Raw genomic sequence first — 27,097 nt, 5'->3', positions numbered from 1 at the left:
TGCTAACAAAAAGATGGCTGGATCGACTTCCAGTCAGGGCATATGTCTGGGTTGTGAGACAGGACTCCAATAGGGGGCACTCAAGGCAACGACACACTGATGTTTCTCTCCCTCTCTTTCTCCCTTCTTTCTCCTGTCTAAAAATAAATAAAATCTTAAAGAAAAAAGACTTTCTTTAAAAAAATTAAGTCAGAAAAAAAAACACATGACCTATAGAGTAAGGATTCAAATAACTGCAGCTTTCTCATCAGAACCCAGAAGACAGGAGGGAATGGCACATTCTTAAAGTGCCAATAAAAAAGGGAACTGAAAACATTTTTGAATGAAAGAAAACTAAGGATAGTTCCTAGCCAGCAGACTGCTCAAAAATAATTGCTAAAGGAAGATCTTCAAATAGAAGAAAAAAACATTACCAGAAAGAAACTAAGAATATCAGGAACAACAGAAATTATTAATATTTGGGTATACATATAATAGACCATTCTCCTCTTAAGTTCTTCAAAATATGTTTTGCAAATAGAGGCAAAGAATATAACATTGTCTGACAGGTTTTCCAAGAACACAGATGCCATACATACAGACCAATATAGCAAAAAGGGAGGGTAAAGGGCTCTATATAATGGTAGTTTCTACATTTCAATCAAAGTGGTAAAATACTGATTCTAAGTAGACTGTGAAAAGTTAATCATGGCCCTGAACAGGTGACTCAGTTGGAGCACTGTCCCATACACCAACAGGCTTCAAGGGTTTGATTTCCAGTCAGGGCACATTACCTATGTGGCGAATTCGACCTCCATCTGGGGTGACACAGGAGGCAACCGATCAATGTTATTCTCTCACATTGATGTCTGTCTGTCTGTCTGTCTGTCTCCCTCTCTCTCTCTAAAAAAATCAATTGAAAGCATATCCTCAGGTGAGGATTTTTTTTAAAAGGTAAGTATGTAGTACTATCTAGAGCAATCATCAAAAAATTATATACAGAGATATGGTCAAAATTAGAACAAATTAAAACAGAATGCCAAAATGTTCAAACAATCCATAAAAAGGCAGCAAAGCAGAAACAGAAAAACACAGAGAACAAACTGAAAACAACTAATAAAATGGTATACATAAATCTAAACCTACTTATCAATAACTACATTAATATTAAATGGTCTAGCCCTGGTTAGTGTGGCTCAGTGGATTAAGCACCATCCTGCAAACCAAAGGGTTACTGGTTGGATTCCCAGTCAGGACACATGCCTGGGTTACATGCCAGGTCAGGCCCCAGTGGTAGGTGAGCAAGAGGCAACCACACACAATGTTTCTCTCCCTTTCTTTCTCCCTCTCTTCCCCTTTCTCTAGAAAATAAAATCTTTTAAATAAAAATATTTATATATTAAATGGCCTAAATACACTAGTTAAAAGTCAAAGACTATCAGAAAGAACAAAAAATTACCACCTGACTATGATGTAGGTAGGTTAAAAGTACAAGGATGAAAAAAGATATACCATATGAACATGAATCAAAAGAAAGCTGAAAAAAATGAGGGGTGGTTCAACATTTTAAACAAATCAATATATGTCATTTCAATGTATTAATATAATACACTATATAAAATACAAAAGGGAAAAATACACAATCATCTTAATTAAAGCAGAAAAGATATCTGACAATATCCAATACCTTTTCATGATAAAAACACTCCAAAAAACAGGTACAGAAAAGAAGTTCCTCAATATAATGAAGGGCATTTATAAAAAAGCCATAGGTAACATCATACTGAATGGTGAAAGAATGAAAGGTTTTCTTCTAAAATCAGAAATGACACAAATATGCCTGCTTCCACCACTGACCTTCAACATTGTACTTAAGTCCTAGCCAGAATAATTAAACAAGAAAAAAAATTAAATGAAAGGCTATCTTTATTCAGAGATGACATGATCCTTATAGAAATCCCAAGAATCTAATAAAACTAATAAAGCTAATAAAACTAATAAATCAGCAAAGTAGCAGGATATAAGACCAATTTATAATAATCAGTTATGTTTCTATATACCTTCACTAAACAGTCCAAAAAAGAAATTAAGAAAACAAATTCGTCTATAATAGTATTCAAAAGAATAAAATACTGCTGACCCTTGAACAACACAGTTTGAACCATACAGGTCCATTTATACACAATTTTTTTTCAATATATAGTGTAAATACATGTATTGTCCTTATAATTTTTCTTAATAACATTTTCTTCTAGTTTATTACAAAAATAGTATATAATACATATAACACAAGTATGTGCTAACCAACTGTTTACGTTATCAGTAAGGCTTCCAGTCAACAAGTGTCTTGAGTGGATTACAAAGTGATCCACTACAGTTGAGTGGATTACAAAAATTACAAGTGAATTTTCACTAATGCAAGGGGTCAGTCAGTGCCCCTAATCCCCACATTGTTCAAGAATCAACTGTACCCAGGAATAAATTTAAATAAGGCGGTTAAATATTTGTAGACTGAAAACTACAAAACACTGCTTCAGATAAAAAAGACCTGCTGTCATCGGATTTCTCAAAAGAGACCTTACAGGCAAGAAGGGGCTGGAAAGAAGTATTCCAAGTCATGAAATCTGAAGACCTACAGCCAAGATTACTCTATCCAGCAAAGCTTTCATTTAGAATGAAAGGGCAGATAAAGTGCTTCTCAGATAAGATCAAATTCAAGGAGTTCATCATCACCAAGCCCTTATTACAAGAAATGTTAAAGGGGCTTATCTAAGAAGAAGAAGATAAAAAAGATGAACAGTGAAAGGACAGCAAACTCACAGTTATTAAGAACCACACCTAAAACAAAAGCAAACAAGAGGACAGCTAGATCAGGAATGGAATCATAGAAATGAAGATCTCATGGAGGGTTAGCAACAGGGGAGTGGGAGAAGAAGTGGGGAGAAGGTACAGAAAATAAATAGCATAGACAGTAGGTAGAAAATAGATGGGGGAGGGCAAGAATAGTATGGGAAATACAGAACTAAAGAACTTGAGACATGTGGTCATAAACTAAAGGGGGGAATCATGGGGGAGGGGGTGTGCAGGGTGGAGGGGAATTAAGGGGGGGAATAGAACAACTGTAATGGCATAATCAATAAAATATTTTTTTTCAGTAAAAAAAAAAAAGAAGACCTACATATATGAATTGAAAGACATCTCATTCATAGGTAGAATTAATACTACCCAAAGCAATAGAGATTCTATGCAATTCCTATCAAAATTCCAAGTCTTTGTTATAGAAATAGAAAAGCTGATTCTCAAATTTGTATAAAATTGCAAGAGGCACAATATAGCCAAAATAATCTTGAAAAGAAAACACAAAGTTGAAGAACCCATACCTCCCAATTTCAACACTTACTACAAAGCTACAGTAATCAAAACAGTGTAGTACTGGCATAAGGACAGACATGTAGACCAATGGAATTGAATTGAGCTCCTGGAAATAAACCTTCACATACACAGTCAATTCACTTTGACAAGAATGCCAAGACCATTCAATGGGGAAAGATCTGTCACTTTAACCATTTTTAAGTGTATATTTCAGTGGCATTCATTACATTCACAATGTTGTACAACCAAAGAGAAGCCCTAGACCTAATGGCCCTAGACCTAAACATTTAAAGAACACCAATCCTTCTCAAATTTTTCCCCAAAATTGAGAAGAGGACATCTTTCCTAACTCATTCTATGACATCAGCATTGCCTGGTATTAAAGCCAGTCATAGACATTCTAAGAATACTAGAAACCAATTATCCCTTATGAACACTGATGCAAAAATCCTAGCAAACCAAATTCTGCAGCATATTAAAAGGATTATACACCATGATCAAGTGAAATTTATTCCTTGAATGCAAGAATAGTTGAACATTTTTAAAAACTGATCATTACAATATACCGCAGCAACAGGATGGGAGAGAAAAAACATGGTCATTCTGGCTAGAATGGCTCAGTGGATTGAGTGCCAGCCTGCAAACCAAAAGGTCTGAGGTTCAATACCCGGTCGGAGCACATGTCTGGGTTGTGCCCAGGTCCCCCACTTGGGTGCATGTGAGAGGCAGCCAATCAATGTATCTCTTACACATTGATGTTTCTCTCCCTCTCTTTCTCCCCACCATGCCCCCTCCCTAAAAAGTAAATAAATAAAATCTTTGGGAAAAAAAGGTCATCTCAATTGGTGCAGGAAAAGCATGACATAATTCAACACCCTTTTATAAAAAAACACTCAACAAATATTATCTTGAGGTATATTTTATCAAAAATACCTCAACATAATAAAGGCCATATGTGAAAAACCCACAGTGAACATCATACTCAGTGAAAAAGACTGAAAGCTCTCCTCTGTAATCAAGAACAAAGTAAGGATGCCTGTTTTTGCCACTTCCATTCAAAATAGTACAAGAAGTTCTACAGAGAGCAATTAGGTAAGAAAAATAAATAAAAGGGATTCAGATTAAAAAGGAAGAAATAAAATTATCTTTTTGCAGATGGCATGATCCCACATGTGAAAAACACTAAACATTCCACAAAAGCACTGTTACTTTTAAAGTGAAAAATATCTGTACACTTCTCCTAGAAAAAAGAGCTCTAGGTTTATATTTGTATCCCCCACAAGGCTTATCTTATTGCTGGCCCAATAAATATTTGCTCATCGAACAATATATTTTTAAAAGGCAATGCACAAAACCATTCATTCAAGAATGCTCTTCCATTTCCTACACTAAATGGAATATCTAATATAATAAATCCATTTTAAAGGGTTTTGTTTAATAATTATGGATTGTTTTTATGCTCAATGAACTCAACAGTATTTCCATTTTATTTCCTAAGATGTTCTAATAACAATAAATCCAAATAGTTATCTACTTTTATTATCTGGCCATCAAGATGAAGCCAGATAATACTGCACATTTTCTCTTTAAAAACGTCTAGTCCAATATACTAGTAACCTAATTTCATGAATCCTTTTATTAGTCCCTAAATGCAATTTTTAATAATTAGCTTTCAAAATGTTTTTCCCTCAGATTCCAGATTTTATTCATGTTGGAAGAATAACCCTCCCCTCCTTCTTTTTTATAACTCAACAGAGCACACAGTGTGATTCTCAATAGGATATTTAAGAATATCCTTAGGGGCTTTTAAAGCAAACATACTACAGAAGCCCACCATTCTTGATAAATTGCCTTGGTGAGCTACTTGAGCATGGCAACAGCCTAAGGAGAAGCATCTCAGGCCTCAAATGTACTGGAGAGGGACAAAGTAAAGAATTGATGGGAACTAAAATTAAAATGTAAAGCTTAGGTACATGTTTTTCAAGTGTTCTGTCACCAACTGTGTATGCTATTTCTATTTAAGTGTTATACTAATTTTGTATTCAATTAATCTTGAATTAAATTTAGTGTAAAATCAGATTTGCCACACAGATATGATACAGATTAACATATTTTAAGATATTAAAATATATTAAAGTTTGATTATAGTTTAACATGCCACCTTAAAACAAAGTGAAGGTTGATAAAAGTTTTAAATACGCATTCTATTAATTCCAGAGGTTCTGGTTTATGCTAAAAGATATAGATAGAAACACTGTTAACTATACTAAGGAAGGTCAAATGTTTAGTTTATTGGAGTTGCAAAAGAAACTATTGTTATTACCTGCTGAACAGCTAGTGTACTGTCCATTTCATCAAAGGATTCATCAGGCCAATTATAGAAATCCTATAAAAAAATTCATAGTTAAAGCACAAGATGCAATACTAGTATAATTAACTTCAATTCTTAATAAAAATCCAAAGTTCACTAGAGAAGAAAAGCCTTCATAAACATTGTGATCATCAATAAAAAAGATAAAGGAATTTCATTCAATGTTTTTAAATAAACACCAAGATTTTATTTATTTGAACTACAATTTACATTTTTTTCAACCAAAAATCCCTCCATATGGCCCCCATAAACTTTCCCTGTATCACTTGAGGGATAAGTCTATCACTTTTATGTTAATGGTTGTTAAAGATCTTCTCAAAAAGTTATACTTAATCTCCATAAAGGTTTTAAAACTGAATCAGTTTTTACCTAGAGAAGAGCTAGTGTTAGTAGTAATACAAGTAGCAGTAGTTACTGCTCCATAAGTGTTATTTTAAACAGACATTATAAATTATTACTCCAATTCCAAACAGCATTTTTAAATTCTAAAGTGGAACAACAGAATCAATGTTTCTCTCTCCAAAATCAAGAAATAATTTTTTTAAATTTATTAAAATATGACTTCTATCAAAAATAGTATAGCCACCAAATACAGCAGACTTCATATAAGGGGGATATTTCTGTGGATCTTCTTGCTTTGGTTCTGAATCCCTCTATAGACAATCCAAGTTTGTAAACATTCCCCTAAGTGATTAATAACCTTTCCATTTGACTGCCTTTTCAGCAGAGTTTACCTATGTATCCTTTGTAGGCAGCACAATTCCTGACACATAGCAGATGTTCAATAAATGTCTCTGAGGTAAAAATGGGATTAAAGTAGTTGTAAACCAATGATCTATAACCCTGTTACCAATCAACATGGATAAGTCTCCAAACACCTTGAGCAAAAACTGGAGCAAATTGAAGAATACAGTGTATGCTACCATAGGAATAAAAGTTTAAGAAAATCCAAAGCATCCTTATGGATATAATGCATATATAGTAAAAGTTAAAGAAAATAAAGGAATGATAATAACCATTTTTGCTTAGGAGTGGACAGAAGACAGAAGAAATACAGAGAGATTCAACTGTATTAATAATGTTTAAGTTCTGAGGGTGGATGATGGGTAATACCTTTTTAAGTGTCTTAAACTGTTCATTATTTAATAGTTCCCCACATGAATGAAAATGAATGAACTTTTTAAATGTCAAGAAATTTCAGAAAACTTACTGCAGATTATTGCAACAGGTATTTTACCTAGACATCACCTAAATAATTTAAAAATTCTTCCTATGTGATTTATAGTTAAAAAATGTGCCCTGGCTGGGGTCGCTCACTGGATTGAGCACCGGCCTGCAAAGCAAAGGGTCGCTGGTTCAATTCCCAGTCAGGGCACATGCCTGGGTTGTGGGCCAGGTCCCCAGTACAGCGTATGTGAGAGAGGCAAACACACATTGACGTTTCTCTCCCTCTCTTTCTTCCTCTCTTCCCCTCTCTCTAAAAATAAATAAATAAATAAATGTTTCTATCAATACACTTTGCATATACTTGCATTTAAAATTTTAGTTTGTAGCCCTGGCAGTTGCGGCTCAGTGAATAGAGTGATGGCCTGTGAACTGAAAAGATTGCTGGTTTGATTCCCAGTCAGGGCACATGGCTGGGTTGCAGCTGGCTCCCTAGTTGGGGGCATGAGAGAGGCAACAGATAGATGTCTCTGTGGCACACTGATGTTTTTCTCCCTCTCTTTCTCCCTCCCTTCTCCTCTTTCTAGATGTTAAATAAATAAATAAATTTAAAGAATAAAAGTTTGTAGACTTATTAAAATATTAGAAAACACATATAGTAATATAGACAGAAAAATGTAAAAAAGTTAAGTGGGAATTTAATGTTCTGTCACATCATAACAGTGATATATTTAAACACTTAAAGAAGGAACCAAAAATCTGACAGCCCTGACTGATGTGGCTCAATGGATTGAGTGCTGGCCTGCAAACCAAAGGGTCACTGGTTCAATTCCCAGTCAGGGTAAATGCCTGGGTTTCAGGCCAGGTCCGGAGGGGCGTTGAGGGGTGTTTTGAGAGGCAACTGAACAACGTTTCTCTCACACATCAATGTTTCTCTCCCTTCTCCCTCCCTTCCCCTCTCTCTAAAAATAAATAAATAATTTTTAAAATCCAGCTCAATGAATGTTCTAATTTACTCAATAAACATTTATTGAAAATCAACCATGTGCCAATATCCTAATCTAACCAATTTTTTAAAAAAAAGTATAGGAAGACACTCCACCTACTCTATTATCATTTTAAATAAGTCATCTTAGAATAGACCCACTTCCTGAAGAAAATTAGTGTGACAGACAAGGGGTACAACAAGCTACTTAAGTAGTCTTTTTTTTACCCTAATCTTTTCTGCCACATTTTACTTAACAACTTTGATCTATGACAATGTAGAAAAACAAAGGAGCTTTTTTACATGTGACTTACTTATAACATAGCAGATGTGTTACTGTATTAATTTAAAATATATTCTTTCCTTTCAAACTTCAGAACTTTTGAGTAAACAAAAATGGTTCAGGATTCTCAGAATGTGAGTACAAAGTCCACTTCTGAATACAAAAATATAAAAGTTGATCACCTTCAGTGGATTGAGCATGGGCCTGCGAACCAAAAGATTGAGGTTCCATTCCCTGTCAGGGCACATGCCTGGGTTGCAGGCCAGTTCCCAGCAGGGGCCAGTTCCCAGCAGGGGATGCACCAGAAGCAACCATACATTGATATTTCTCTCCTCTCCTTCCCTTCTAAAGATAAATAAATAAATAACAAAAAATTTTTTTAAAAAGTTGATCATTTAATAAAAGAAGAATGTTTTCAGAGAATAAGAAGTGAAAGTATCTAAGAGCATTTACACAGAGTGGGGGAAGAGTAGATTTACAGTTGTAAGCATGCAAAACAAGTTTATTCTTGTATTATTATTTATTAACTACTGTATAATTTTCCATACTCACAACTGTAACCCTACTTTTGCCACACCCTATACAGAAAGTTCGTAAAAGATAAAAAGGAAGCCTACATAATCAATTCCCAGCAGTAGGCCCATGAAACTGCCATAGAAGCTAACAGTTTAATGTGACTCTAATAAGGACTTTCAAACTAAATTCTCTAAAATTCAGTACTAGAAGCAACTTGTTAAAGAGAAAGTCACCAGTGAACTAAGAATACAAAGCTATGTAACCTTAAGCAAATGCAGTTGATTCTCTAGAACATGGTGTTCTTATCTGTAACATGGATCCAGAAAGGTGTCTGCACCTAAAAAAAAATCCCTTTGAAAGGACCCTCTTTCCAAAATTCTGTGCAAGAGTCCTGGCTGGTGCAGCTCAGTGGATTGAATGCCTGGCCTGCGAACCAAAGGGCTGCCGGTTCAATTCCCAGTCAGGACACATGCCTGCATTGCAGGCCAGGTCCCCAGTAGGGGGCATATGAGAGGCAACCACACATAGATGTTTCTTTCCCTCTTCCTCCCTCCCTTCTTTCCTCTCCAAAAGCGAATAAATAAAATCTTTTTAAAAAATTCTGTACAAGATATGAAAAGTGATTCTGTAGCATACAGTCATAGCTCTGCAATTGTTTCCTAGGTTTTTTTCCACTTATATCATTTTTCTTTAAAATTACATTTTAACACATCTCTTCTCACTTTAGACTCGCAGGGGTGTACAACCTTTTGGTGTCTCTGGGCCACACTGGAAGAAGAGTTGTCTTGGGCCACCCATTAAATACACAAACACTAATGAAAACTGATGGGCCCCCCAAAAAAGGCTATAGTAAATTTACGATTTTGTGTTGGGCCACCTTCATAGCCACCCTGGGCCGCATGCAGCCCACCGCCGCCACGGACACCCGTTAGACCATCTACTCACTAGCAAGCCATTTCAGCTGGCAGATTAACGAGGTCAAATCTAAATGCCTATTTGGTATTTTTAAAGAACGTGAGGCATCCCTCTTTTGCAAAAGAACCAGTACCAACCCAATCAAATACTGCCCTACTGAAGGCTAATAAAATTCTTATCAGTTCATTTCCTGTGCTTCACACACAATAACAAGGGCATTCACAAGGAATGATCTCTTAACAAGTCGCAACCTGCTGATGAAAACTTGCAGAACCAGAGGAACAGCTGCAGCGAAAAGTGGCCAAAGGCAAACAGCAAGAGGAAGAGTGTAGGTAAATTATCGACACCGGGATCCGGCGACACTAGCTGGATGGGAGAAGCCGGCCTGGAACGTCACAGGCCAGGAGGCAGGACCTGGATGCCAGGACGAGGCAGGCTGTGTCGGCGTGCCCTCGCCCCCCGGCAGCCCGGACCCCCACGAAACCGCGGTGGTCTCCACCCGGCCCGCAGCGCCCCTCCGACGCAGGTCAACTGCGGCTCAGGGGAGGGGCGAGAACAGGCGGAACCTGCTGACAGCTTCCCAGGCCCCGGCCTCCGCGACCACCGCCCTCGGCGCCCATCCGCCCCTCACTCCCACCCTCACGTCGAGGATCTGAGGCCTCCCTGGCCGATGCCGCCTCGGCCAGACTGAGGGGCTGCGGCACCGGAAGAGCAGGCCGGTCACCAGTGCCCCCCGCCCGCCAGCCTGCCTGCCGCCCTGGCCCGGCCTCCTCTCAGGGGCGACCAACTTCCAGGGACGGCACGGCTCAGCACCAAAAGTCTCCCCGCGGCAAAGGTGCAAAGACGGTACCTGAGCCTTGGTGCCCGGCCTGTTCCGCCTCAGCACAGCCGTCCCCTCCGCCATGACCATAGTGCCAGAGTCTGGGCGGCTGAAGTCAGTACCCGGATGTAGGGGACGGCTGCCTGCGCGGAACGCGGGGCGGAGCTGCGCCCATATTCTGGGAGCTGGGGAGGGGCGGCACCTAACGGAACAGCGGTAATCCGCGCGGGGCAGGGCGGGAGGATGGGGAGGTGTTCCGGTAAGAGCCATCTGGCGGGGGGAGGCGGTTACGAAAAAGAACAGCTGATGACTAAGGGGCGACGTCTTGGATGGAAGAAAGAAACCCAATTGTGAGGACCTATGCCGACTTCGGGAGAGACCGCAGGGGGGCGCAGAGAACTGTTGCGGGAGCGTGCCGGCTCTACGAGTATCTCCTTCGGCTTACGTTAGTTATGTTAGGAGGACCGAACTTGCCCAATGGCCACTGTCTCAGTAAACCCTTACACAAACACCTAGGAAGCAAAGTGGAAAAGTCTGGGAAAATTTTAAGGACCGTGCCCGAAATGGACCCGATCTCCAATCAGACTGAGACCTAAAGTGTCAAATGATATTTCCACCATCCGCTGACTTCAAAGCCAAGGACCTTTTCAATGGCAAGTTTAAGTAGATGAAAGACCAAGATGTCGATTTTCTGAAATAGAGCAGACATCTGGTAGTGTGCGTTAGACAAAATTAGCTCATATATTCTGCAAGACAGAAACCAGGAGGAGAAAATGAATGCCCATTGATGGGTGGTGGGAGTTGTACATATTACAGGATTTTTCAAATCTACGTTGTTGCAACTTTTAAGTGTCCTTTTTCGTTGTGAAATCATGGCATTTGTGGCAAATTTGTTTATTTACTTATTTATTTATTATTATTTTTTGTTTCCTGCTTAGAAACCTTAAATCTTTGATCTGGTATGAGGGAGGCTTTAGAATACCAGAGGGGAAGACAGTCCAAAGGGTGAAGAGTGTGTACAGTAGGGTTATTTCCAAGAGAAGAAAACATCACATGTTCCACCAAGTGCACCTAAAGGTGTATTTGAGAATGTTGAGAGAACAGTGTCACAGCATCCAAACATGAAGTGAGGACTGGAGGAGAGGTTAAATTGAGTGGGAGCAAAATTGAATAATTGTCAGATATTGGAACTTTGCTCAAAGGGGTTTAGCAATAGAAAGTTGGTTTACTTTAAGTAAGATTCCCTCTTTCTGGAAGATATACAGACTGGTAACTTTTCAAGAGGGAAGGCTATTTCTAATTTCATTGCTATCTTCTAGATACCAAAGGTTTACTCACTTAACACATATTTATTAAACCCCAATATGTGTTCAGCATTGAAGTAGGAGAATAAAAAGGCATGGTCCTTAACCATAAATTGCTCAGTGTCTGGCAATGGAGATAACAAATCACCAATTCTCTTACTAAATACAGTGAGAATCTAAGACAAGTGGCACCCAAATATTGTCTCCCTAAGAGACATGGGGTGGGTGTGAGACCAGAGTCCTAAGTAGGTCTCTCAGTCTGTGGAGGACACCACCTCCAAGGATTAAATTAAAATTTCCCTTATTGTGTGTACTTGAGCTGTAAATATCAGTTACCTAGGGGCTCACCTTAATATTTTCTTAAGTCAAGATTTGACATATTGGCCCTGGCTGGTGTAGCTCAGTGGATTGAGCACTGGCCTGCGAACCAGAGGATCGCAGTTCAATTCCCAGTCAGGGCACATGCCTGGGTTGCAAGCAAGTTCCCTGCAGGCCAGCTCCCAGCAGGGGACGCATTAGAGGCAACCATACACTGATGTTTCTCTCCCTCTCTCCTTCTCCTCTAAAGATAAATAAGTAAATAAATATTAAAAAAAATTTTTTTTGACATATTGGTTAGGCACATCAGAAAAGAACAAGAGGGACATAATAGTTTTAGATCCAGAGACAAAGTACACATTCATCTCTTTGAAAGTCCATAAAGTTGCATTGTGGCCAAATACATGATGACAGAAGATGATTTGACTATGGGTGGTGGGCACACAGTGTACAGGGCACACAGTGCCCTGTACACTGTACACAAGCACTGTACACTTGAAACCTATACGACCCTATTAACCAGTGTAACTCCAATAAATTCAATTTTTTTAAAAACTTGCACTGTGATGTCAACGCTGGCCTTGTTCAGAGGAATAACCTTGTTCTTGAGGGCTGAAATGTTTCTAGCTCATAACCTTCACATTTTAATTCCTCTGTCGGTCTGTAAATTATGATCTTTAAACAAAAATAATTTTATAACCAGGGTTAAGATGGAGAGGGGGAAGAAAAGAAAAAATCATGCCCAGTAGTAACAATTACATGTAATAATGGGTTACTAGAATAGTTTAGTTAAAGAAGGAGTAGTCTTCTCATAGGTAATATAGACAAGTGGAAATAACTCTGGGCTGGGATTCAGAAAATCTAGATTCTCTTGCCTATTGACTATAAGACTTTGAACAAGCTACCAAATAAAAGTTTATTTGTAATGAAAACTGCACAGCAGTTCTTTCTCTCTACCTCATGGAGTACCGAAAGCAAATATAAAAGTGAATATTCTTGGAAGTCTCTTAAAATTTTAGAAGAAAATATTTTGTAAATCTAAAGTATCATAAGTAATCTCAAAAAAATTAGGCTCTTCAGGGAATTTTTTAATTCAAGTAAAATAGTGAATGCCCATTGTGCATAGTAAGGCATTCAGCTGAGAAACATGAATAAGTAAAGCTCCTTTCCTCAGAGACCTTAAAAATGAATGGGAAAGAGGGTTACGTACACTGCTATTCCTACTATTATTTGCTCAGTAGTATTCCTACTAAGTGAAGCATCTTAAGTGTTAAAGCAGCCCCTGTTGGTTGCCTACTTGTGTGACATCCCTCCCCTTACACATGTTCTTTACAAATAGACTTTGATCTTGCTCAGTATCCGTCTTTCCCTACATGGCCAGGGATTAGTAAATCCATCTCTAGCTGAAGGGTAAATCCCTATTGGTCTAAACCTGTGATTTTCAACCTTTTTAATCTCACGGCACACATAACTAGGTACTAAAATAATGCACCAACGCCAAAAAAATATTTTTGCCGATCTGACAGAAAAATAAGTATAGTTTTGATTCATTAACACCAGATGGCTATTGTGTTGACTGTTGTCATTTTTTTATTTGACAGTCTAAGCAGGGGTGTCTGCACACATCCCAGGATGGCTGTGAATGCAGCCCAACACAAAAAGCATACATTTACTTAAAACATTATGAGATATTTGTGTGATTATGTGTCACAATGTATTTAATGTGTGTCCCAAGACAACTCTCCTTCCAGTGTGGCCCAGAGTTGCCAAAAGGTTGGACACCCCTGGGGGAAAGGAGTTCAGTACCTCTGACTAAATAGCTAGGTATTGCATGTTTTTTATTGCTGCTGCTGTTGTTTTTTTCTAATCCTCACTGCAGATGTGTTTATTGGTTTAGAGAAAGGAAGGGGGCAGGCAGAGAGAGGGAAACATCCATCTGTTGCCTCCCGTATGCACCCTGACAGGCGGGTCAAACCATAACCTAGGTACATGCCCTGACCAAGAATCAGACCCTCACCCTTTTGGTGTACGGGATGACCCTCCAGTGTGCCTTTTGTGGCACATTAGTTGAAAGTCACTGCTCTAAGCCAATGTTTAGTTAAAGAATGGACATGTTCCTAGCTGGGTAGCTCAGTTGGTTAGAGCATTGTCATGATATGCTAGTTAGATCCCCGGTCAGGGCACATACAAGAAATGACCAATGAATGCATAAATAAGTGGAACAACAAATCAATGTTTCTATCTATCTTTCCCTCTCTCTAAAATCAATTTTTAAAAGATTAAACATGTGACTCCAATTTAGCCTAAGGAGGTATCTAATGGAGCAATCTGGGGAAAGATTTTCTTATTCTTAAGGAGATATCAAAAGAGGTGTTTCATTTTTTTCTGCTGCTGAACATTGCCAAGTCTGGGACTCCATCAGCCATCTTGGCTTGAAGGCAGCCAGCAGAAGAGAAAAGCGTACATGCTGTGAATTACACATGAAGTAGTTGAAATGTGCATTAAAGTATGGGTAGCATTTATATGGGGAGAGGCAGGACATTTCATTCCAGGCCAAGCCAAGTTGAAGCAGCAAGGAAACATGGAGATTACGTTTAGTTGAAAAAATTAGTGCCTATATATGATTTTGTCCATATTCAACATATTTGAAAATTACTTTCTCTTTATGAGAGTTGTTATAGGCAGAATTTTTTTGATTTATAAAGAGTTGAAACTTAGACAACTTTGACTACAGGTGACTGAGATATGAAACTCCAATGGCACTTGTCTTTTTTCTCTAGAATTCTAAAATATTTGGCCAAATTGGTGATTATGGTAACCAGCCACTAAGATGACCCTCAATACCAGAAATTACTTTCTGGTATTTACACCTTTGTGTGGTTCTCTGTCACACTGAATTAGGCTGACCTGCATAACCAATAGGATACTGTGAAAATGATGTGTGGCTTCTGATGTTGTCATAAAAGACATTGTAGCTTCTGCCTTGCTCTCCTAGCTCCCCTGCCCTGAGAGAGAAAGGTGCCACATGTGAGAACACTCATACACGTGTTATGAGGAGTACACGTGTTGAGGAAGTAAAGCTCCCACCAAAAGCAAGCATCAACTTGCCAGCATATTAGTGAACCATCTTTAGAAGTATAACCTCTGATCCCAGTCAATCCTTCAGATGATGGCCGCCTCATGAGAAACCCCATACTAGGACCAACAAAATAAGCTGCTCTCAAATTTTCAACCTTCAGATACTGTGAGATGTTGTGTTAAGCCAGTAAATTTGGGGTGATTTGATGTGCACCAGTAGATAACTAATACAGTATTCTTGAACTTTCAAGAAGGGAAGAGTGATCAGAAGAGAATTCATAATAGACTATTATCATTTCCTCTTTTCAGCAGAGCATCTAATGTCTCTCATAAAGTTACAAACATTTTAAATCTTGTCACTAACATCTATTAAAATCCTGCTATTAATTTAGTTGTTTACTTCTATCTCTTCTCATTTTATTCATCCCTGTATCTCCAGTGCCTAGAAGAGTGCCTGGCACATGTTCAAAGAAAATGAGTGACTTAAAAGTACTACAACACCCTGGCTGGTATAGCTCAGTGGATTGAGCATGGGCTGCGAAACAAAGAGTTGCTGGTTTAATTCCCAGTCAGGGCACATGTTTGGGTTGTGGGCCAGGTCCCCAGGAGGGGGCACACAAGAAGCAACCACACATTGATGTTTCTCTCCCTCTTTCTCCCTCCCTTCTCCTCTCTCTAAAAATAAATAAATAAAAACTTTAAAAGAAAAAAATACTATGACAAACTGGCCTTTTGCAACTGATACGCAAGCCAGGTAAGTACCCATAGATAATTTTTCCCAGTCTCCAGGCTAAATGAGACTGAAAGAGCATTTTGCAAAAGTTAGCTAAAGAACTAGCTTAGTCTCTGAGAAGGGAGTGGAGGGTGGGGGTTAGATCCATTCCTTCTCTCTCTTTTTAAAATTAATTAATTTATTTATTTAGAGAGAAGGGTAGGGAGGGAGAAAGACAGGGAAACACCCATTGGTTGCCTCTCGCACACGCCCCAAACAGGAACCTGGCCCACAACCCAGGCATGTGTCCTGACCAGGAATTGAAATAGTGACCCATTGCTTTATGGGATAACGCCCAAGTAACTGAACCACACTAGCTAGGGCTCCTTGTTTCTTATAATAGGAAAATCTCCAGATAAAATCAAGATGGAAATAATTCTTTTTATTAATTGGTTTTAGAGCGAGGAAGGGAAACAGAAACATCAATTTGTTTTCCATTTATTTATGCATTCATTGGCTTCTTGGATGTGCCATGACTGGGGACTGAACCTGCAATCTTGGTGTATCGGATGATGCTCTAACCAACCGATACCTGCCCAGGGTTAAAGTTTTTTTTTTTTTTTAACTGTAAAAACACCTGAAGAAACTTTAAGTACAGGCATACCTTATTTTATTGTGCCTCACAGATGTTGCGTTTTTTACAAATTGAAGGCAAGACCCTCCACCAGAAGAAAGATACGACTAGCTTTATTATAATATTTTATTGTGGTGGTTGGGAACCAAACCCTCATGTCTTTGAGAATTGCCTGTATTAAAGACTTTTCAGAGTTTAACATAATACCCTGAAGCCATAATGGGAAACATTTATGAATTCAACTACACCAAAATGACTTTCTGCAAGATCAAAGCATAAATGAAACCAAAGTCAAATTGACATACTGGAGGGAAAAACTTACCACAAAGAACCAATTTCTCTAGCAAATAAAGATATCGCTCAAATCATAAAAGGCCAATCACCCAGTAGAAAAGTGAGTGTAAGCTATCAACTGTCAATAGGAACAGTTAACAGTAAAGGAAATACAGACAGCTCTTAATCACGTGAGATGCACACCCTCAGTCATAATGATAAAAGTAAAATCTACCCTGACAGGTGTGGCTCTGGGTCAGGCATCCTCCTGCAAACAGAAAAGCCACTCAATTCCCAGTTGGAGCACATACCTGGGCTGTGGTCCAGGTCCCTTGTTGGGGACAGGCAGGAGGTGGCTGATCAATGTTTTAAAAACTTTATAACTTCCTGTATTATTAAGAAAGGGAGTAATTAGCAGCCTCATACATTGCTGGTAGGACTGTTAATTGATAGAACTATAATGGGCAACTTGGAATATATAACTATATACACATATATGTGTGTACATATATGATTAAAATCCATATACCCTTTGGCATAGCAATTCATGTTTAGGAATTTATCTTACAGATATACTTGCTCATAAGTGCAAAATAACTTATGCAAAATTTCATTTATTGCAGAAATGTTGCTAATAGCACAAGATTAGAACTTAAATATTCATCTATGGGAAATGCGTATAGATCATAGTTCTCCGTATAATGGAACAATGTACACATCAATGAGAATGAAAAAGCTCTTTATGTACTTTATAGATTAATTCCAGAGACAAATTGTTAATACAAAAAAGCAAGGTGCCAAATGGTGTGTATGAAATGCTACTTCATTTTTAAGGAAAAATGAATATATAATTTACATACATAAGGTACTTATGTATATGTGCACATATACACACACACTCAAATGCACACATATTATATATGTATATATGTATGCATATGTATACATAAAGCACCCTAAAAGGAAAAACATAAACTAACACCATGTCTCCAAGGATGGAACTGTGTCACTGGGGGATAGGGATGGGAAGGACTCTCTTTCCAGTGTACATCTTTTGGAATTTTGAATGATATGAACATATCTATTTTTAAATTCTAAAGATAAAATTTAAACCCTAGCCTTGTGGTTCAGTTGGTTGGAGTGTCATCTCACACAGCAAAAGGTTGTGGGTTCAATACCTGGTCAGGTGCGTATGAGAGGCAACCGATCAATGTTTCTCACATCCATACTTCTCTCTCTCCCTCCCTCTACCCCCCTATCTCTCTCTAAAATCAATAAACATATCCCTGGGTGAGGTTAAAAAAAGAAAGGAGAATAGTAACAGGCTTGACTATAAATGTTAAGGGATATGTAGTACCCTCCTTCACAGTTAATTCTTAAACTGAGAGGAGTAAGGTAAGTTGTCAAATGTCACAAAAGCAGCATGTAAGCAACACAGGATCAGAGCCTTGTATTGATTGGACCCTTTCGTATGGGTTGCTTAAAGGTGAAGGAAACCATCTAAATGCTGTACACATAAATAAACCAGAAGTTCAAAACTCCATTTTGGTGTGCAAGCAGTAAAAACAGCAATTAACTTGCTGGAAAAGGCATGACTTGGAATCACTGTGGAGAGCAATCTGGCAGTGCTTATGAGGAGCTTACAAGTGCTCACAGACAAGTAAAGCATCGCTAAAAGAGCACATGGAAGACTTGCCTTGTCAGATATCAAACTTTATGTCGAGAACAATGTGGTGGGATAGAGAGATCATGGAACAAGACTATAAAACCTAGAAATAGACTTATTTAAATTTTGAATGTACAATAAAGGTGATAGCTCAGATTTTTGGGGCAGGAGAGTGGTGGTGGGAAAGAATGGGTAGTCCAATAAATGAAGTTGAGGCAACAAACTCATCATTGATTTAAAAAAAACAATAAACACATATACCATACAGTAAAACATAGATCAATACTCAAATGTGCCAGAGAAAAAGTACTGGAGGAATGAGATCTAACTAGCTATGAACAAAAGCTTCACATAATTGGAAAACAATGTGACAAGCTAGAACCTCTAATATATAAAACCTTATGACTCATGTTGCTGGGGATGTAAAATGGTGTGGACACTATGGAAAATCATATAAAGATTTCTCAAAATAATTATAAATAGAACTATGCTTTCTATCCAGCAATCGTACTTCTGGGTATTTATCCATAAAGATTTGAATCGGAATCTCAAAGAGATATTAGCATTTCCCTGTTAATGGCAGCACCATTCACGATGGCAAAGTTGTGGAAATAACCTAAATGTGCCATTCGCAATAACCAATATGTGGAAAGAACCTACATGTCCATCTACTCGATGAATGGATAAGGAAAATGTGGTATAGCCCTGGCCGGTGTAGCTCAGTGGATTGAGCACGGGCCTGTGAACCACAGGAGTTCAGTTCAATTCCCAGTCAGGGCACATGCCTGAGTTGCAGGTCAGTTCCCAGCAGGGAATGCACCAGAGGAAACCGTACATTGATGTTTCTCTCCTTCTCCTTCCCCTCTAAAGATAAATAAGTAAATAAGTAAATAAGTAAATGAATAAATAAATAAATTCTAAAAAAAGAAAATGTGGTATAAACTTATAACGAAGTATTTATTACTTATAAAGAAGTATTTATTATTCAGCTTAAGAAAAAAATCCGTACCGGGCGAGGGCAGGGAAGGGCCACCTTGCCACCAGCTCCTGGGGCCTAGAGGCCAGACTGAGGGCCAGGAAGACGCCCTGCCCCCCTCCCCCCTCCCTCCGACCCGCGCCGGCAGAGCCCACGGCGCTCCTGGGGCTGCCCTCGCTGCACGTGGTCTGGGTACCTGGCCAGCATGGTGGAGGGCAGCCCCGCGGCCCCTCCCCGCGTGCAAGGGCAGGGCAGTTCTGGTGGGGTCTCGTTCTCCCTCCATACCTGGTTTGAGCCTTCTTCGTGAGCTGGCAAGAATGCAGCCTCCTTGTTTAAGTCCTTGGGGAAGTGGTAGCACCCCCGCCCCCCTACCTCCGCTTCGGCCTACCTAGGCTTCATTTCTTGGTAATGTTGGGGGAGGCAGGGGTCCTTTCTTGACTCTCCCAGACTTATAATTTGGGAATGTGAAATACATGGGCCACGCTGTCTAAATCAGCCGCCAGACTGCAACTACGTTACTTACTTGAACATCCAAGTGCCCATTGTTCCTCCCAGAGCTTCTCGTGGGGACAGGCTCCACAGCCTGGAACAATGACTTGGCCAGTCTTTTTTGAGTGTCCCACTTGCCTTGACTGTGTGTTACCACCCACTCTTAAGGGGCAAAGCGGCCATCGGAGTCTGTAACAACTGTCACCCAAAGCTCTCACACGTTGTCCAACCATCAGGGTTTCCTTGTGATCCATCACAAGTCGGTTACAGAGAAAGTGGTCAATTCAGTACGTTTGCCTCATAAAGACGCCATTTTGGGATGTGAAAGAACTCTGCCACAGGCAGAAAAAGAAGACCACGAGAAGCTCTGTGAGTTTGGTCTTTACTCCTGACCCGCTCTGGCGCTTCCTATTAAGGAGCCAGGCTCTTTGGGTGCTGTCATGCCTCCTGCGCTGCATCATCACAAGTCCATGACAACTGTGCAGGCAGGAGGTTGCAACAGCCATTAGGAATAGTGACTGTCTAGTGTTTGACACCAGAATTGCACAGCTTTTTTTTCAGAAAATGGCCATTTACACGTCTATGTAACTATTTCCATGTGTTGAAATGGCATACATTTTCAGGCCAGGGTTTAAAATCATTGCATTCAATTTCACAGAGTATAGGTATCCTTCTGCCTGCCAACCTGAAATTTTTGGTATGTGGAACTAGTCACACGAAGGTAAGTAAAAGGAAAGGCTGTTAAACACAAGAAACTGTTGTGTGTAGTGTTTGGAGGGGAGAGGAGCACCAGGTTTTAGACCAGTAGAGTCAGATGGGACCTTAGTTCAGCAAGCTCGATACTCAAGTTCTGGCTAAGAATTCAGAGTTTATTTTTAGAAAGTCACAGAAGTATTAGAAGTGAGCCATAGAAGAAACGGGCTTCAGGAAACAAGTTACAGAGACAAAAGGAGGGCCCTTGGAACTTAGGGGGGAGGGGCTGGGGAAGCGCATGGGAGTGCTCCCTAGAGAGGCCCCACTGGGTCCTCTGTTTGTTTTTTAAGACTTTATTTACTTATTTTAGAAAGAGGGGAAGGGAGGGAGAAATAGAGGGAGAGAAACATCAATGTGTGGTTGCCTCTTACACATCCGCAACCGGGGACCTGGCCCGCAACCCAGGCATGTGCCCTTTGGTTTGCATGCCGGCACTCAATCCTCTGAGCCACAGTGGCTAAGGCAGGCCTCTGTTTTGAGGGTATTTATCTGGAGGTCTCAAGGGAGGATCCCAATAGAATATTCATCAGCTTTCCAGGTGTGCCTTTTCTGGGTTATGGTCTCCACTGATTGGTTGGGCCCCAGGCAAGGTGTCCTTCATTAGTCAATGGAGCTAGTCCGATGTCTTTCTGGGGTCACTTGTCTGGTTTTGTTGCTTTTCTGGGCCTGGAGCTGAACTACAACTGAGGCCTAGATGTATTTGATGTAGGTCAGAACCTCATTGTCTTGGGGGCTTAATTGTCTTAAGGACTATTCTCTGGCCTTGTTTTTCGCTCCCTCAATAAAAGGGTCTAACCTACATGACTAGCAACATGTCTGGGGAGGAAGATGGGGGGGGGTCTGAACCGCGTGACCAATGGCATGAAAGGTCAGGAGGTCTAAACCACATGGCCAGTGATATGCTACAGGAGGAAAGGTCACACCGGAGGCTAGGTCCTTGTTTTTGCAGTTTTGCCGATTGCTAGGCCCCTGGCATTTTCTGTCCTGCTGACCTTTTATACCTGATCCACAGTCCTTGCTCTGCTCATGTCTATCTAACTGCCTACCACATAGTAACACTAGTATATTTAAAATAAATCAACAGTAAACCACTGGAAAAAATACATATACACACACAAGATGAGCATCTTTTGTATTAAGAAAGCATTGTAAAATAATTCTGAATTTGTTTTTTGTAGACTGAGTATGGTGTTGAAAAATATTGGGTTTTTGTTTTCATTTTTACGCGTGTGCATGCACTCCTGTGTGTGCACGCATTCCTATGTATGCGTGTGCGTTTGGTTTTTTCCTTAGTTGACAAGCCATGTTGAGTGTCTTGAACTACTGCTTTTCCCATTTTTGAGTCAACACACAGTGCTGCTGTGCGTATGTATTTTGTATGTGTGTGTTTGTTAATTTTCGTTAATTCTAGTTTTTATTAAATACATTTGATTTTCTTTTCTGTAATTCATATTTTTCCCATTATTTTTTGTACCTTTTTAAAGTGTCTTTTTGATATGCATAAGTATTTATGGTAACATTTACCCATGTGTGTTCCATACATATTTTTTTCTCCCCATTAATCTGTTCATTAGAAATACTTTAAATTCAGCCCTGACAAGTGTGGCTCCATTGGCTGGGTGTCACCCTACAAAAGAAAATGTCACCAAGTTCCATCATCAGTTCCATTCCCAGGCAGGACACGTATAAGAAGCAACTGATTGATGTTTCTCTCCCTCTCTTACTCCCTTCCTTCCCCTCTCTCTAAAAACAAAATCTTTTAAAAATCCTCACAAGACAACTTTAGTTCAGCTATTTTGAAGAAAAAGAGTTCCAGAACGGGAAGGGAACATTGGAAGAATTATCAGAAGCTATTTAAGGCAGCTATAAGATGATCAGTTAGTCTGCCTCTCCCTGTCTTTCTTTTTCCTCCAATTAAGTGATGACTTCAAACTTATTCTTTGAAATCTTAGGGTAAACTGATTTTTTTAAATACTGAAAAAAATCAGGCTTTTTTTTCAAATATCTTGGATAAATCAAAATTTGTTCTCATATTTATTGGTTTTGCAAAAGAAGGTATAATATTACACAGTATTTGTAATTAAAGCAAGTCATTTTTTTTAAAAAGCAGTTTGCAAAAAATGTTTTTGGTTTTTTTAATTGTAATCAAAAGAATCTTAAAAAAATATCTGGAAAATTAAAAAAAAGAGAATCCTGTCACATGCGAAAACCTGGGCAAAGCTTGAAGCCCACTGAGCTAAGTGAAAAACGCCAATCACAGGTCAAACACTGCACGATTCCACTTACGTGAGGCAGGCATCTAAAACAGTCGATCTCATGGAAGGGGAGAGTAGAATAGTGGCTGTCAGGGACTAGGGGGAGAGGAATTGGGGAGATAACTGGCATAGTGTTTCAGGTGAGATGAGAAACGTCTAGAGATCTGTTGTACAACAATGTGCCTATAGTTAATAATATGGTAGAATTAAAAATCTACTGAAGCCCTGGCTGGTGTAGCTCAGTAGATTGAACACAGTATATTGAAGCAAAGGGTGGCCGGTTCAATTCCCAGTCAGGGCATATGCCTGGGTTGCAGGCCAGGTCCCCAGTAGAGGACACATGAGAGGCAACCACACATTGATGTTTCTCTCCCCCTCTTTCTGCCTCATTTCCCTTCTCTCTAAAATAAATAAATAAAATATTTTTTAAAAAATCTACTGAGGATAGCCCCTGGCTGGTGTTGCTCTGTGGACTGAATGCCAGCCTGTGAACCGAAAGGTTGCTGGTTCTCTTCCCGGTCAGGGCACATGCCTGGGTTGCGGGCCAGGACCCAGTTGGGAGCGTACAAAAGGCAACTGATGACGTATCTCTCACACATCAACGTTTCTCTCCCTCCCTCTCTAAAAATAAAATCTTTAAAAAAATCTATTGAGAATAGATCTCATATTCTTACCACAATGAAATACAAAGGAAAAAAAAACACCTACAACCCCAATTTTTAAAATAAGGTATTTTTTTGTAAAACATACATTTTCTGAAACAATGACAATAATATTATCATTATTAAGAAACAGTCTTAATAATGATAATACTTGTACAACAGAATAGCTCCCTGGGTAATTTTAATTTTATTCTCAATTTCCCAGTTCTTTTGTGTAGAATACTAGAAGGCAGACTTTGAAGTCAGACACACCTGAGTTCGATTCCCTCCCATGACTTAAAATTTCTGTCACCTTGACCAAGTTCTGCTTCTCCATTTATCTTTCACCCAAAGAGCGCCTGCCTCACAGGGTTGCTATGACTACAATTAAGCAAGATGACATCCTAAGTGCCTAAAATAAGTGCCTGGCAAGCACTTAAAAGTGGTATTACTATGAAAATGCCAGTTAGAATTATACATGTTTCATTTACATTTCTCTCCATTATTACTTTTCTGTTGAAAAGGTGACAACATAATATTCTGAAATGTGGTCCCACAACCCTAATTCCATTATTTTTGGCCTTTCTCAAGCCAAATTTTCCCCCCTATTCTCAATAAAACTTCAGCATAAAATTATTTACCAATTCTGTGAGACAAACATAGCAGGACTACTGTGGTACAAGAAAAAAAAACCTCTCATTCTGATTTAGGTTATGGATGGAGCTCTGCAATTTTAAGTATACCAGGTAATTCCAAGGATGTACCAAAGTTTGGAAACTGTCACCTTGGATCTCAAAACTCATTTACTTGGAACTTTGGAAAACAAAATTGGGAGATAATGGGAAAGCCATGGCCTTTGGACTAGCTTCCTAACTACAATTTACCAGCCACATGCCCTTGAATGATTTCCTTATCTCTTCTTAGTTTTCTTAGTGGTGAAACAGAGGAAAAATCTGTATTTAAAAGGTTAGCATCTTCAAAGCCCCATTATCTAGCTGTGCACAGTAGGAAATTGATGGCACACTTGGGTGCTGTAAAAATAGAGCTTTTCATCATAATTCTTGTGCCTAACAAAAATTAAGCCTTAGCCTAACAAATGCCACTAAACACCTTGTACGTAAATGTAAATACACACACACACTATTTTACTTATGGGAACATTATCAAAAGTTGAAACCACATTCCATGCCATTTACAACTTTAGTTTTCAATTCCACAAGGTAAATATGGGACACATCTTTTAAAATGTGATCAGACTAGTTTATAAGGAACTTAGATAAATTTGACCACGAAGACAAATAGCCTATAGCTGATTTTATGGGTTGGTAATCAACTCTGGAGTAGGATTGTTCGGGTTCAAATCTTAATTCTCCCTAGCTGCTATAGCTAAATCAAGCAATGTATCCAGTTGTGACTCAGTCTATTTGTTAAATTCAACAAATTATATACTAGATACCTACTAAGTGCCATTCACATACACTTCCCTCCACCTCCAATACCACGGTGATATCAAATACTTAGAATTAGCTGACAAAGTAGCTGAGACCATAAATAATGACTTTAGACAGCAGCACCTGAGGGTGGACTGCCTAAGTCCAAATCTTGGCTTTGCCACTTCCTGCTAAGTGGTCTTAGTTATTACTTAACTCCTCTGTGCCTCACCTTCCTCATCAACAAAATGAAGATGAGTTACCTAGTTCAAAGAGTTGTCGAAAGACATCGATATATGCAAAGTACCTACAACAGTAGCCAGTACTTATAAAATGCTCCTAAAGTGTTAACTAGAATTTTTTATCACAGGGCCTATCCTGGCATATAAAGGTGCCCTCAACCAATGTTAACTATCAAATACCTTGCTTTGGGTTCTTTTGCCAAGTAATTGTGGAACTATTTTTTTAAATTTTATTTTAATTTATTTTTAGAGAGAGGGGAAGGGAAGGAGAGAGGGAGAGAAACATCAGTGTAGCTGCCTCTCATGTGTCCCCTACTGGGGGCCCAACCTGGCCCACAGCCCAGGCATGTGCTCTGACTGGGAATCAAACTGGCAAGCCTTTGGTTCGAAGGCTGGCACTCAATCCACTGAGCCACACCAGCCTGGGCAGAAGTATTAAATTATAAGAACTGGAAATGCTCTTCAAAATTTTCTAAATAGAAAACAAACAAGATCTATGATACTAGATTCCATAAATGTAGTTCAGTATAAGCTTGTCATAAAGTTACAATGTTGCTACTTGACTTTTTAAAAATTGTTTTTAAGATACTTCCATGGTTCAGCCTTTCCCAGGAGTGGAATGTAAAACCAACCAGTCTCTGATTTCTTAACACTAGTGAGTAATGAAGTGCTTCACTTCTAGACCTGGACCATAAATATCTCCTATATGATTCTGTGGAGTGACTCTAAGCACCCAGGACAGTTGGGCTACAAGATGGGAAGTCTGGGACCCTAAATGATTGTGTAGCACTGCCCTCCCCCAAAGCCACATTGCACTGTAACTTTGTGAAAAACAACATACAGTGGAACCTCAGTTCTTGAACTTCATTCATTCTGCGAGGTCGCCCAAAAGAGTGAGTTGTTTGAAAACCAAAACATACCCATATTTGGGCACTCTGTCACCTGAAAGACACATGGCTGGTCATACAGATATCATGAAAGGGTTGTCCAGTCAAGAACTTAAGTTTTGACAACCAGGACATTCTTTCTGTAAACTTGATTCTCAGTTGAGAGCCAAATCATTCAAGATTATGAGATGGTTGAGAACCCAGGTTTGAGTATAAATGGAAGTTTTTTTTTTGAAGTTGAAGCTGCCATCCCAGCCTTGCAAGTCTTACCTCTTAAACCTTTGGAATGTTAAGTGGGCAAGTTAACCTTTGTACTAGGCCTAAAGCAACAGTGTATTCCAAACTGTTTGCAAAGCTAACAAGCACACTGATTAACATCCTTTATAATTAGCATGATTGTTTATCTGTACCTATAGAACTCCCTTTTTTCTCTTCCAGTGATTATTCACCTTCCCTTTCTCATAAGCACCTCTTGCTTTTGCCATCTCCTAATTGGAACACTGGGTTTCTGCATGAATCAGTGTATAGCAGCTCTGTGGGGAAAAAAGTGTTTCTGTGGAAAGAAACCTCACAGGGTGACGTGATCATAAATTCTGAACTGGGCAGACCATGGTGAGTCATCCCACCCCAGGCATATACTGTATTCTGCCATACAATTAGCATTTTTCTACCTAAATTTTTGAGGGAGAAATAAAGATAAGCATTTTACATAGATATGATTACATACCATGGGTATGTATATAATAATCCTGTGTATAATGCACAGAAAAACATGGGTGCACATTATACACAGGAGCACATTACATAAAATACAGTAACAGGAAAAAGGTTTACCTTTGTTCATTGTTTCTGTGCATGTAATACCTCTTTTCAGACCCATCCTTCTACAGACAACCACCCGCGACCAGTCTTAACTATTCTGTAACCCAATCCCCACGTTGCCTTTCCCCACCTCTTAATCTCCCTTAGACTACCTCCTTAACCCCAAATACGTAAAAAACCCAACTGCCATTCTGGGGAGCATTAACTCTTAC

The 27,097-nt window shown here is 39.2% G+C and overlaps 1 protein-coding gene and 1 pseudogene across 3 annotated transcripts in view; one reads left to right on the top strand and one right to left on the bottom strand.

Moving 5' to 3' along the window:
- The window catches only part of LOC119065497 (MOB-like protein phocein), a 54,026-nt gene that overhangs the window by 24,030 nt on the left and 2,899 nt on the right, over positions 1 to 27,097 (bottom strand). Inside the window, exons 1-2 of one of the 3 annotated variants that reach the window (XM_037167566.2) lie at positions 10,436 to 10,576; positions 5,675 to 5,737 (exon numbers count right to left, since the gene is read on the bottom strand). In XM_037167566.2, coding sequence (XP_037023461.1) covers positions 5,675 to 5,737; positions 10,436 to 10,495 — 123 coding nt within the window. In that variant the 5' untranslated portion in view covers positions 10,496 to 10,576. Of the gene's footprint in view, positions 1 to 5,674; positions 5,738 to 10,435; positions 10,580 to 27,097 lie in introns of those variants that run through there. The other 2 variants (XM_053665066.1, XM_037167567.2) reach the window with 2 other exon arrangements.
- LOC119065513 (E3 ubiquitin-protein ligase SIAH1-like) lies at positions 16,077 to 20,364 on the top strand (annotated as a pseudogene).

Source organism: Artibeus jamaicensis, unplaced genomic scaffold (genome assembly GCF_021234435.1).
Source record: "Artibeus jamaicensis isolate MK-2021 breed Jamaican fruit bat unplaced genomic scaffold, CSHL_Jam_final contig_391, whole genome shotgun sequence".
NCBI lineage: Eukaryota > Metazoa > Chordata > Mammalia > Chiroptera > Phyllostomidae > Artibeus > Artibeus jamaicensis.
This window is presented reverse-complemented; position numbering and strand designations above follow the sequence as displayed.